The 13,343-nt window shown below is 36.5% G+C and overlaps 1 protein-coding gene across 16 annotated transcripts in view; it reads right to left on the reverse strand.

Moving 5' to 3' along the window:
• Positions 1-13,343, reverse strand: part of LOC123015177 (disco-interacting protein 2) — a 77,927-nt gene that overhangs the window by 26,152 nt on the left and 38,432 nt on the right. For 2 of the 16 annotated variants that reach the window (XM_044414768.1, XM_044414766.1), the window contains exon 1: positions 1,743-2,646. The exons of 13 other annotated variants lie outside the window; for them this stretch is intronic. In XM_044414768.1, coding sequence (XP_044270703.1) covers positions 1,743-1,893 — 151 coding nt within the window. In that variant the 5' untranslated portion in view covers positions 1,894-2,646. Of the gene's footprint in view, positions 1-1,742; positions 2,648-13,343 lie in introns of those variants that run through there. One more of the 16 variants, XM_044414764.1, reaches the window with a different exon arrangement.

The raw sequence follows: 13,343 nt of genomic DNA on the forward strand, positions 1-13,343 counted from the left end.
CGGTTCCAACTAGACGATAAAACAAGAGTTCGTGATGTTCTCCGGTGAAAGAACGGAAGAAAGGCCAACATATCTCCGAGAATGATCGACTTYAGCTCACCCTCTACATACGAAATTATCATSGACTGTTGTTGCGTAAATTTAGCCAAAAATATCCGATTCAATTTATATTTCATGGAAGACGTCCAGGATGAAAAAGGACGACGAGATGGTCCTCGAGGGACCTCGTGTAAGAACTATACGACATTACCACGGCAAAAGTTACTTGACGTTGTTTTCGTTATGTTTCTCGAAGCTGAGGGGCCTCCTTAGTGGCTCTTGCTTGTTGTTCTCAGTTTCGCAATGCAAAAGGGACTAATTCAAATTAAACGTTAATCAGAGACATGCAGACGCCAGTCTCGCGTGATAAGATGCTCAGTTTAACTCAAGTTTACTTTGTTATCATCATTACAAATATGATATCCAACAATACACCATATGTACGATTTTACTAATTGCAATTAGAGATTTTCTGATTTCGATGATTGGCGATTCTGATTCAGTCAAAACTTTATACGTCAGCGTCAACCGCAGCTAATTTAGAATATGATGCATATTTCAACAGTAGCTGAATGAAATGACCTATACCCAAACGATTACTCACTTGGACGCTCTATTAGAATAAACAATTGAATTAGAAACCAGCTTGGGTTACAGGTCCACTACATCTGCATTTGCATACCAGAAAATTACCCTTGACGGTAAACGAAGCTGATAAAAAAATTGATCCAACAGGAAAGCTTATAAACATTATTCATCCTGATTGGTCCTTGCTGCATCTGCAATGAACAGAACCTCCTGCAATGCGGAATAAACTAATAGCCCAATAACTTAGAGCTCAATGCTTTTAAATTTGTCGCCCATTGTTCAGCACAACTACTCCTCTCAGCTCTGACATCTGCCATGATTCGAGGTCGAAAGTGACTAATTTAAAAAAAACGCTAGCTTTAAAATCAGTTTGTAGCCAATAAAAAAAAAATGTTAACGTAAACGCGCAATAAATTAAATTCGTCCTGAAAAAACCTTTACAATCCGAAAAACAGGAATAAATCTCATCGAACAAGTGTATATCGGAATTTGCATAAAATTGATGTGTCCACTTCGTTTTTGTATTGTTGACGTCGGTACAATGACTCAATTAATCGTGTTATTCGTTTCCATATTCGTTTCCAATATTTTTCTACCACTGACATAAACTCCAGTTAAGTATAAACAGAGATAATTGAAATAGTACGTGATTAAACAAAACCGAACAATAGCGCGAAAACTTTCCCATTTACTCGTCTCAAGATAAGCTGTACAACTTTCTGCTTCATATAAATCAAACATTCCATTAATCATACTTTAAATTATCTTGTAAAACAAACGATTTAATTAAAAACGGATTTCTGCATTAACTTCGATAAATCAAACTTATGAAAACTCCCCTAGGAGGTATGTACCGATATATACCGATCGATTTGACAAGACCAAAAAATACGCAACACCCTCAAGACCAAATGTTTGCTAATCGCGCAAAAAGTTTGTTTCAAACCCCAAAGCTGTTGTAACATGTTAGAGTAACATAACCGACACTTAACAAATGCACTAAGAGCTGCTGTTGCATGCGGTTTTGGCCTCAAGTTGATTAATGCTTTTCTAACCCCGATTTGCATACATTAAAATAAAAAACAAATTTTAAAGGCCGCACAATTTTTACGCACCGTTCCGAAACTGGTGAGGCGGCGGAGGCCTCGGGGTTGGTGGAGGATCCTCAAATTGCTGTAGCCACTCGTACAGTTGCTCCAAATCCCTGAGGCTTTGCTGTCTTTCGGCTTCCTCGCGAGCGGCTACTTCCTCGAGGCTCTCCATCATCTTCTCGGAATCAGTAGTCGATTTCAGTGGGTCGTTTCATCGCGATATACGATTCACCACATTCGATAATAACGAGGCGCTATATTGTAGTGTGCATCGCATCGACACTTGACACTTCATAATATTTCACTATCGAGAATTTAGGTAGTGACGTCAGAGTGCAATTATCTGCAAGAGTGACAGATTCATCACGGTCAGAAGGTCGCTTGACGTTTCTAAATTGTTATGACGATGAGAAACGACACTCGAGGGATTGGGTCGATTCTTTCTGCCTTCTGGAAAATCTCTCGGCGAGTTTACCGTTTTCGAAATTTGATCAAAAACGAATTTTTGCTTATTTACACTAAGACTAAGTAGCGCACGTAACCAGAGTGCGTTGCTCGACTAGATTTCATTTAGAATGCTGCTTTGTGTCGCTAATTCGATGCTTCTAGAAAATTTTACTTAAAAGTCACACTGGAAGTAAGCACTAATAAAATTTGAATAAAATCTATCTTAGCTTCAACAAGGTTACTCTAACAAGTTCAACAACTGCAGCACCAACACTTTTATCATTTTAATTTATTGAAACTCAACAACGATCACTTCTTCGAAAGATACGAACTGATCACAAGTAGCTTTATTACCGTCGATTTCTTTGTGCCGATTTTACTACGAGTGCGACGACGAGACCGTCTTGTCGTGCCAGCTGCACATGTATAGCAGCAATTGGACATGATAAACGTGTGTCATCCCGCCTGCTGCTGATCGGAAGAGGCGTCGTGACGACTGGCTCTCAACTGGTAGACGCGGGTTCGCCGTACCCGGACCGAGGCCTGACCTGCGCCTCGCAACTCTTATTTTAAATACGTGCTCGAACCTATTGTTTACCCTATTTATTAAAAACGGGACCGTGACAGATCACTACGACCTTCATTCAGCCAATAATAATTTTACGTCCGGTGAAGATACAAACCTTCATCAAAATTCACGTGTCGTTTCGACCCTTAATAATTCAGCAACACAGAGCACCAAGTTTTAACACAACTTATTCAGCAACTTGATCAACACCTGACCCACATTTCGCCTAGAAAGGTGTATTGTACTCCTACTCCAATATTTGAGATTTACTTCAACTCCTTTGATCCTCTCGACAATGCATTTAAGAAAATTACTTTCCAACTGTATCTCGGTATATAGTAACTTGAACTTTATAATATCACCATTTAAAAGAAAACTAATTTCTGACATTGTGTTTTATGGAATGCAGCTGTCGGACTTCCGCTAGTTGCATGTTTTAAAATATTATCTACTATGGTCATAAATGACTCATTAAATTTTCACCCGTTTCATTTTAAAAATGGAAATGCGTGATTATACACATCTAAAAATACCCTTTGTACGCATTCTAGAACCCGGTAAATGAGTCGGAAGAAAGGTGGAGTGTCAACAATGGAGATTGTGTATTAATGCAACAAATTTCGTAGGCCATAGAAGAGTAATTGTGTTAAGATGTTGGATTAGGTAGTCTGAGGAAGAGATTCATGAGGGTCTACAGGGATCTAAACTTGTTGGGGCAACCGCAGAACAGAAAGATCATTAAAATGCCAATTTTGCTCTGGATACTAAAACAAACCGTTTTCCCGCTTTTAAAATCCTCTATTTGTGATCACTGTCAATATTCTCGTAACGAGGCGTTATTTGATTACACTCTAACATTGTTAGAACCTGATAACAAAACTCACAACAAATCTACAAGTGCATCTTAAAATTGTCTCTTCGAACAAAATATTTATTGATCTTTGTGTGTTTTAAAATGATCTGACCACGAAAGTTGACATGAAATCAACAAAACTACAAAGGTTAAAGTTAGATTCGACCACTGACACAAAAGTTTGTTCGTTCAGGAATCCTTTTCAAATAGTTGCCTGATGACAATATTCTAACGACTCGTTTTGTATTTACTACAAGATAATTGAATCTATTCCCAACTGTTTCAAGTTAAAAAATTATACAAGAACCCTCATCACTGTTACAAACCACAGAAAACAGAACAAAACATTTACAAACGAGCAAAACGACAATCATAAATTAGGCCAACAAGACAACAGTGTCCCCGTCTAAAAACTATCTATTGTTACACAAAGACAAGTAGAAAATTGAACCCTTTTATGTGCCGACATTCCTCTCTAAAGACTACCAAACTAATTTGATTATTTAAGTCAATACCATCGTTATAAACGGAAGTAAAGCAGTTTCCTTTGTTTGTGGCTTGTTATATTTTCTTCAGTAGCACGAAACTCTACTGAATTAACAAGTCAGTATTAATGAGCCGAGCTCGCTTGTTTGTTCTAATCATTAATGATATACACTAAAACACTCTAGAACTTTGTCTAACTTCACTCCAACGATAAAAAACCTCGCTATCTATTTACAAACCCTTTTGTAACGTTGTTACGTTAAATTTCCCAACGAGTAATTGATGCTAAAGTGGATAGTTCTGCAGTTTAAGCCTTGATAAAAAACTGTCCCCAATTACTTCCCCGAAGCTTGTAATATGATGATGTAACCAGTTTGATAGATAAAGTCGGTAACATTTCGACATTAAGCTTTTTCCCTTGAAACGCAGTTTCAAGTTTTATCAAATCTCCAGGTTGAAATACGCATTGTCACTGTCAAGTTAATAAAAAGCTTCCTAACTGCTTCTTTCGCCCGCTACGGCCCATTCGGCATATTCATCGTCGCATGCAAACAGGCTTTTAAATGAGAAACACCGTCAAAACAACGGACCCTTATGTGCTCTACTACAAATATAACACTACGAAATGAAGACATTATCTTGAAGCTAATAGGTGGCTGCTGCACGAGACTTCCAAACATTATAACCTTAATTAAGGCATTTACACACAAGAGTATTATTCGCTGAAACCCACGTTTCCCGTCCGAGCAATCTCAAAGCTTCGATTTAAAACGAATACTTGTATAAATATAGTTCAAAAATAGAATGTTATATGCTCGTATCATTTTTTTTATTTTATAAAAAAAGAAAATATTTAAAGGAATTGTTTATTCAAAATTACAAACAAAATGTGACTTCCAAAATTGTGATTATCACACATAGAACAGCTTCTAAAAGAATAATGTGTCCGTCTCTCGCTGTCATCCAGACATTAAAAATTCATCGACTAATTTAGATGCAATTATTGCGCCCCAGTTTTGGCTGATAAATGTTTAAACTTCACTTTTTATCTACGAAAGAAAAAAATAAGGGCCAAATAAAAAGATAAGTTGCTAATTTTAGTACGTAAAGATAAAAATGAGAGAATATCTAATTAATTAAAAAAGTGTTGGCGCGTAAAACCTCCTTCAAATTATGACAATCCACACACTATTCAACACAATCACCAATTCCAACTCAACGACATCAATTTAGAACTTTATTCCGCCAAAAGCCTATACAGAGCACACGTACACCTCGGATGTTCTTCTCGATTCTTCGCCACATATGTATGCGTGTGTAACAAACGAACTGTGAATGTGGCGAAATCTTCAGCCTTCGGTGCTTGATTGAGCTTGAGTCGAGTTTTGCGTCGACACATTTTATATTCAATATGGCCCGTTTACTACCAAAACTGACATGTTTACTACGAATTTAGAGAGCAAGAACGTTCGAATAAATTGCGACGAGTTGAGTTAACAATGTCGCAATTAACGGGAAAGATTCATAGATAACGTGAATTCATTGATAAGGCCCCTTTGAGAATAGAGAAGTAGATGATGAAAGAAGAATATCACAGATAAATTTAATTTGGTGTGATTTAGGCCTAATGTTATTCTACATTAATTAAAGTTCTTTATCGTTAAAAACGCCCTACAAAAAAACTCATTCAGCTAGAAAAACATTATTTCAGTCCGCGCATTGGCCTTCCCGGCAACTTTATAGTACGATGTCCTCCATGTGTGTTTATTACCGGGCGCATAAAAACCCTCGTATAAAACGACCCTTCCTTTCTATCTTTGCGAATTTTCCTAACCACGTTCAGATTTAAGCAACGTGACTGCCTTTGATAGCCTTAATTTGAATGTTGATGATCTGAACAGATGCTCGTAATGTAATAAAAAAAAGGTTTCCGAACTAATTCCGAAAAATATCTGAATTGTCGTTTGTCCCAACACCCATTAACTTTATCAAGCAAATTGCTTGCACTCGTTAGAAAAAAGGATCGTGCCTCGAAAGCACTTTATCTTACATTGTTTCTTTTACAGTTAGTGTGAACGTTGAGTCGTTATTCATGTCTGCTACATTAGAACCCACTGTTGGAAAACTTCTCGAGAAATTTTCCGCCGGTGAGATAAATACCTACAGTGACCTTGTCACATTTCATTGCATCAAAAACGTCGATTTATTGTACTTCAAAACTGTTCGCCATTCAATAAATTCAATAAAAATAAATATGATAAATAATTGTAAAAAACAACTGCGAAAAAACAGAGCGAAAATGGTGGATGCGCCGGGTTCAATCATAAAAGTGATAATATCAATACAAAACACTATATTTATTGCCAATACAACACGAAATTTTATTACCGATAAATTTTCAAAAAAATTGCAAAAAAATGTGCTCTCAACATTTCACCGTGCCAACGAATAAGTTCAAATTGTGCAACTTGAGTCATTATTCATAAATAACAACAGATTATGGAAATTGCACGCTATATTCGAAATTCTCTCAGAGTCATAAATCATACCATAGTGTGCACACTTTGTCGCAAATAATCTTGAAAGAGTTCTCCTAAACGTACCTGAATCTATTTTCTTGATTTATTCGTTTTATTTTCCCTAATCCACTTAATTTCATATGCATAGGTTTTATCCATAATATTCTTTGTGTGCATGATAAAATATCGCAATGTTTTCAATCAAGAAGCACATCACTTTGCGAACTGAATGCTTGAAGGCACGTTCTGCTTTACAAACAGCAGTTCGCTTTATAGTTTTCTTTAGTAAAAAGTCTCACAATCAGTTGCATTTTCACTGCCAGGAATTACCTCCGGTTATCAATTTGTCTAAGATGGCACAGACAAACAAAAAATGATAAAACAAGTCCGATGCGTTAGTTAGGATATATTTACCAGATGTTAAAACTTTGTAACCATCCGGTGTTCATTAAGTCTTGGCTATTTCAAGAGCAACTCTAAAAGCCCACTGTGGGGCTTTCATAATCCGACCGGCATATTGTCGATAGGCTATTATACCGCCAAAGTTGGTTGGTCGAGAAGGCTTCAAAGATGCTACCGGTTTCGAAGAAATAATGCGGGAATATGAGCGACTAGAGTTTATATGAATTAATCCAAAATTCAGTGTTACAATTAAATAATTTGCGAAAATTCCTTTCAAACTACGTAGGTGTTTTTAAATTGGCAGCATTGTTTACATGCTAAATAAACCGATAAAGCAAAATGTCCGGCAAGAATGCTCACTCATTTAACGGAAATTTTATTCAAATCTCCATATCCGAATCGGAGACTCTTGGAGAGTTCAACAAATTCTCAAAACCAAATAATAACTTATAATTCTTTCCATTGAAAAGCAAGATTTACGAATGAATGACCTTACAGAAAAACTTTATATGCATAAATATAAACACCTACACGAACATTAACTTAAAGTCGTCAAATATTCAGACATTTTCGATCGTAAAGCTACAAGAAATCGATGATCATACGTGCGATCAGGTGTCACGTTTAATGGGCGTTGCATACAAAATTAGTTAAGAAAAAATAAAGTACATAATTATCGACCTTTGATGAAGTTCACTGACCATAACAAAATATCGATTTTTTTTTTGTTAATTTAAAAGATAGTGCCAAACAAACTATTTTCATGACCCCATTATACAACAATTTAAAGAAAGTGTTATGATACAAAACGTATCGAGAGAAAACACCAGTCAAACCACAATCTTATTTGCTTCGGTTTCTCACTTGCATAATTAATTATAAATATTAGGAAAAAAATCAGAACACATTTTATCAAAACCCACTTTCTGCACGAATAAATCCGGTCGGAAACCGAGAACGAGATTCTCACTATTGTAACAAGTAATTACCTAATGCGGAAGAACTATTTGTCGACTAGAAGTTCAGTTTCAGAAACACAAACAAGGTCTCCATTACGTGATTCGGTTCAAAAACGGCATATATCATATCTAACTTAGAGAATTGTAGCAAACAAACCCGACTTTCATGTAAAACCCCAAACAGGTATTTTTCGATATCTAGTTTCAAAGGTACAACTATGTAAAAGTGCGTTTTCCCAAGCCTGATGCCGTAACCTTCAATTGGATTTTTTATTTTACCATCCTACTCATTAATTTATTACATTTTAATGAACTTCACAACACTAAAGCTGACAATAGTCTTTTAAGTAGACATAAAATGTATCTTAAAAGTCATAAACGGCGCTGCGGTCTTAAAATAACAATAAATAACTATTTTGATAAATGATAAGCAGTCTGTCGAGGAAGATAGTTAAATCCCACAGTGAACTTTTATTTTGCCTTGGATGAGTTATTATATTTTGAGAAAAAACTATCAACTCTAGCTGTTGATGTCTGGAGCCAATGTATATCAAAAATTTATCGAGGAGAAAATGGGTTAGGTCATATGTACTCGTAATTTTCTTTTCTAAAAAGATCTTCTTTTTTTAATTCCTTCTTAAACTTATAGATTGTTGTATTTCTTTCCCTCGGCCACCATAGAACATCACCATTATCACTCGAATTTTCCCATTCGCTCCATCTGTTGTCTAGATTCCACATGCCAAGATTTCCACGTCATTCCCTAATAAATCCTCCAAACATCTGGCAAGCATGTCGATATATCGTATTGAATTCCAAGTCTGATCGTAATGTATGCACGAAGTTGTCAGTAATTAACTCGACCGGCTAACTATATTGAGATGAAGTACCCCCCTTAACCTAATTCGCTGATTGAAGTGGCCGATCGGTGGAGGTATTAATTCGGAATTCGAGTAACTTGTACTATTACTAACACACGTTACACAATCCGCTCAAATGTACAAGCTCTGCACCTGGAATTCAATTAAAACGGCCCCTTGCTCGAAGAAACTCTTTCGAATGCAAACGCTGATAAGTGGATTGGATTCGATCGGACTTAATAACCGGAGCGGGTCTTCGGTTACGCTCCGTGGTCGTAGAATGTACATGAACGGGAGTCGTTCTTTGCGTGAGACATCGACACATGTTCTGGCACGTTCCGAGAGGGACCAGGAAGCGATCGCGAGGAGTTGACGGTCGCTGCCTCGCCCCGGAGCCGTCTAGGATCACTGCACATCAGTGAGAAACGCTGCTGCTCACTCTAAATGGAATTTACTGCATTACCATCTATCTTGTTCGTGTCGTGACCTCTCCACTTATTTGTTTGGTGCCTTTGAGGTTGCTTTGCTGTTTCACAACATTTTTCACGATGAGCGACCAGAACGTGCGTTCTTAAATCATGAAAGCGGACTCCAAAGATGGATGCATTTTCTAATAATGAACGCAACGCGAGGATCACCTCTGCTTCGGCCGATTCGAGGCTAATTGTGTGCAAATTGAGATTCGGTTTGTTTTATTTCGTGTAACTTTCTTGAACTCGCGGAAGCGTAACTAATTCATGTTTACAACCGCAAGGACGTAGCGTTTTAATCCTTTGGAGTATTTTTCTCACGATTGTTCCTGTTAAGCGTAGCGTGTGCCTTTTAATGATCGGCTTTTGTGATGATGCAACGTGTGAAGTGTGCCAAAGTGCTGTTTTGGAGGACGTTAGTAGTCGACGCTAATAACACCGGGATCAGTTTATGGTACACCGAAGGGACGTTTAAACGTTCGAGAACGATACATTTTTCATGACGGAGGGTTTCGAATGAAAGTCGCCTGGAAGAAGCATTAAACGAAAATTTATTTCCATTACGGCTCTAAACATTAGCACGGTCGGAAGGACAGAAAAAAGGCGACGTGATCAAAATAAAAGACGTAATTTTTTAATGTATATTACTCTATTTTCCACTTTTCGGTAATAACGTCGATAAATAAAGAAGGCAATTTCTTTAATTGCCGTTTAGACGCAAAGAAAATAAACAACCAATTTACATTTTAAGAAAAATAATCCTCTTAGAGATAAACTACCCAACCTAGGTTTGTCCTTGCACAATTAATGCCAACTTCTCCTCAAAATTAAAAAAAGTATAATCAAATTCCAAATTAATTCGGTTACAAAATATGTATATCCCGTGTGACAATAACGTTACAAATTATATGGTATTTAACACTTTATGTTATATGAGGCACTGAGGCTTATCTCGAGTCGACTGAGCGAAACCACACGCGAGTCTTCTCGGGTGAAAGAATATCTTAACGTTCATGCAACGGTTTCAATTTATTTTTATTAGGTAATAACATTATGTTTACCATGACATGCATATTTGATCTAGAACGAAAGATTTATGAATCAAACAGTTAACATGATTATTATTTAATCAGCAAATAAACTAAATTAAACAAAACAAATAAACTTAAACAGTATTAACACAATTACACGGACATTAAAATTTTACATAAAACAATATCCTGCAATTAATTATAAATTTAAAAAAGTGCTTCCGACAGATAAATAAAAACAAATAAAACTCAACTTGACCGGCAATCCCTTGCCGTAGAAACTCCATTAAATATGTATGGGATATATTCCTGAAAGGACCCTATCACAATGCACCATCAACAATTGCTCAATTATCCAGCAAAGTGCTGACTAGGGGGAAATAACAATTCGGTTCCTGAACTTATATTGAGCACACACACGAAAATCTATTATTATTTTGATGATTCAGTGATTTTTTTCCGAGTATTTATAGTCCACACTCATTTTGAGATAAAAAAATGATAAACATCACATTTTTGTAATCTGCTCTAGAAAATTTTCATAATCGGTAACCATGATGATTGTGATTATTTTCCTTGTTTAGAAATATTGCTCATGGTGAGCAAATACACGTGGCGTGCTTTTGCCTCTTAATGGGCTTTTAAATAATCGCAAAATATTGTTGTACTATCGGAGGTCACCACCGAGGAATACATTTTCGACTTATTTCAAAGGGAAGCTTTTAAAACACTCATTATATAATTCAGTACCCATTTGTCGCAATCGATCCAGGAAGCGTTCGTTCCGTTCTCTGCCAATTGAAAACTTTATGCCTTACTAAACACTTGCAAAAAATGTGAGTCGCTTGGGGATGATCCCGAACGAATTAAATAGTTGATCGGCAAAAGTAAAGAGCTGTATAGCCCTCGGTTACGGACCGTCGATTATTCTTTATTGCACTTCATTTTGATTTACTGTTATTGCTCCAGCTCCTCTAATAGGGTATCAGTGCCATTATCGTTATGTAGTTAAAGGTATCGTCTCGATACACGATACTCATTTATAGCATTTAAATAAATTTATCGGCTGCGATCTAGCCATTTTCTTGCCAAACGATGGGTGTTATGGATACTTAACCCCTGACGATTTTCCGATACTAATTTTCAGTGATATTAGTTTTGAGAGAGTAATTCCTATTCGTGCAAAGGTCTAGGTCGCTCTGAGAGTACAATTATCTGTCGACATCTCATATTAAAAGCATCCGAGTGTTTCGATAATGAAACAAATAGCCATCGAATTAGATTTTCAATCTAATTTACCGGATATTATACCGCTTCATGCATAATCGTTCTCAAGTCAAGCACTCCGAATAATTAGACGAAAGTTAGTAATACCTCTTTTGTCTTCTCAGATAGCCTTAAATCTTGTGTAACAAAGCATTTTACCAAACCGACCGACATTTTTTTTTAACTTGGTAAAATAATTAAGCAACTTATTAAACTAACTTTAAAATTCTGAAACCAAAATAATAACAATGATCTAATTTGATCTAGTCCGGAATAAAACCGCATGATACGTCAAGATCTGTTTAAAATTTCGCATGTATAGTTTCAAGCACAAAATGAAACCCTAAACTCGGACAAACGAAGATAAAAAAGCAGTAAAAAGCTAAATTAATTAAAATTCAGCGAATTACTGCACCGTATTATCAATGGCTCAGATCTTATCAGATGTTGCCTGACTGTTGGCAATAAAGAAAAACGAGATTTTGCTACAATTTAAGTAACTTTGTAATTAATTTCGAGCAAACTACGTCAACGATTTTGCTTCCTGTCATTTCAAGAAGTTCTTCAAGTAAAACAACAAGCAAAATGTTAGAATGTTTTGTATATTTTACGAATGTAATTCCAGATATGTTTTATTTATGACGTAAATCAAATCTGAAGCATCAATTTGCATGAAGAACTTATCGATTACAGCAGCCATCGCGCATCGTTATAGATTCTGAAAATATTAATTGCATTTAAATCGAGAGCTAAGAAAATTTAAACTTCTGGAGCTTGAAATTGCAAAATTACTAAATGCGTATTTCTTATTTCATTTTAAAATAGCAAGAAACCCTTGGTCGTTCTTCTTAAGCAATTTATTTAAATCATTTCCTCGCTATATCACAAGTTGACTTTCCTTCCAAATCGCCTGAAGTCTTTTCCAAAGCGTGAGAACAAACTTTTCTCGATACTCACTCGACAATTTGCTTTTCGGTTTTGTTCCTGTTGTCTACGTAACACAGTTTCCCTTGTCTCTTTATGGAACCATGTTTTTTCTTTTGTGTCCATTCACACCATGCAAAAAGTCTTTCTCACATGTTTCTCTTAGGATATGAATAAGTCGTTGTCCAGTCACGGCATTGACCACGCCTCCATAAACAATCCGAAAACGAGGTTAAGCTATTACATAACTCAAGTTTATCTCAAATTACCAACTTCCATGTATGGCCAAACGCATGCTTTCTACAAATACGCGCACTAGTGAAAGTTTTCCGGTGACCGTGAAGAAAAGAAATTGGCATCTCCTTCAGTTATGGATGCAACGATTCTAGAGCAAAACACGTCTCGATTATCTAAATTGAATTTGAACAATGTATCTGACTTAGTGAATTGCACCGCGACAAATTGCATCATAAATAAAAATCCACTCGGAATTTATCTTGATTACAGCCATGTTATGTGTACGTGAAGATGAACTTCCACGTTAGACCGTAAATGAATCTAATTAAGTGTTCGAGTGCAGTAATTCTGTTTGTCTATTGGCAGTGAAAAGCACATCCATAGCTCGGAGCGGGAGTCTCTTGAAGGCATCACGAGCTCACGACAAGCGTGTCTGGTTACTGCTTGCCTCATAAATAAGAATCACGAACTTTGCGGGTGGCGCAAGACGCCGCATTGACAGTAACATTCTTCGTGCCGCAGGACTTTGGTCGAAAGGATAAGGTCCTGTTAATTCACCACGAAACAAAAAAACCACTCGCACATCGGCAGACATAAAGTGGA

The sequence above is a fragment of the Tribolium madens genome, unplaced genomic scaffold, assembly GCF_015345945.1.
Source record: "Tribolium madens isolate multiple individuals breed KSU strain unplaced genomic scaffold, Tmad_KSU_1.1 Scaffold_97;HRSCAF=244;Tcas5.2_LG3a, whole genome shotgun sequence".
Classification (NCBI taxonomy): Eukaryota; Metazoa; Arthropoda; class Insecta; order Coleoptera; family Tenebrionidae; genus Tribolium; species Tribolium madens.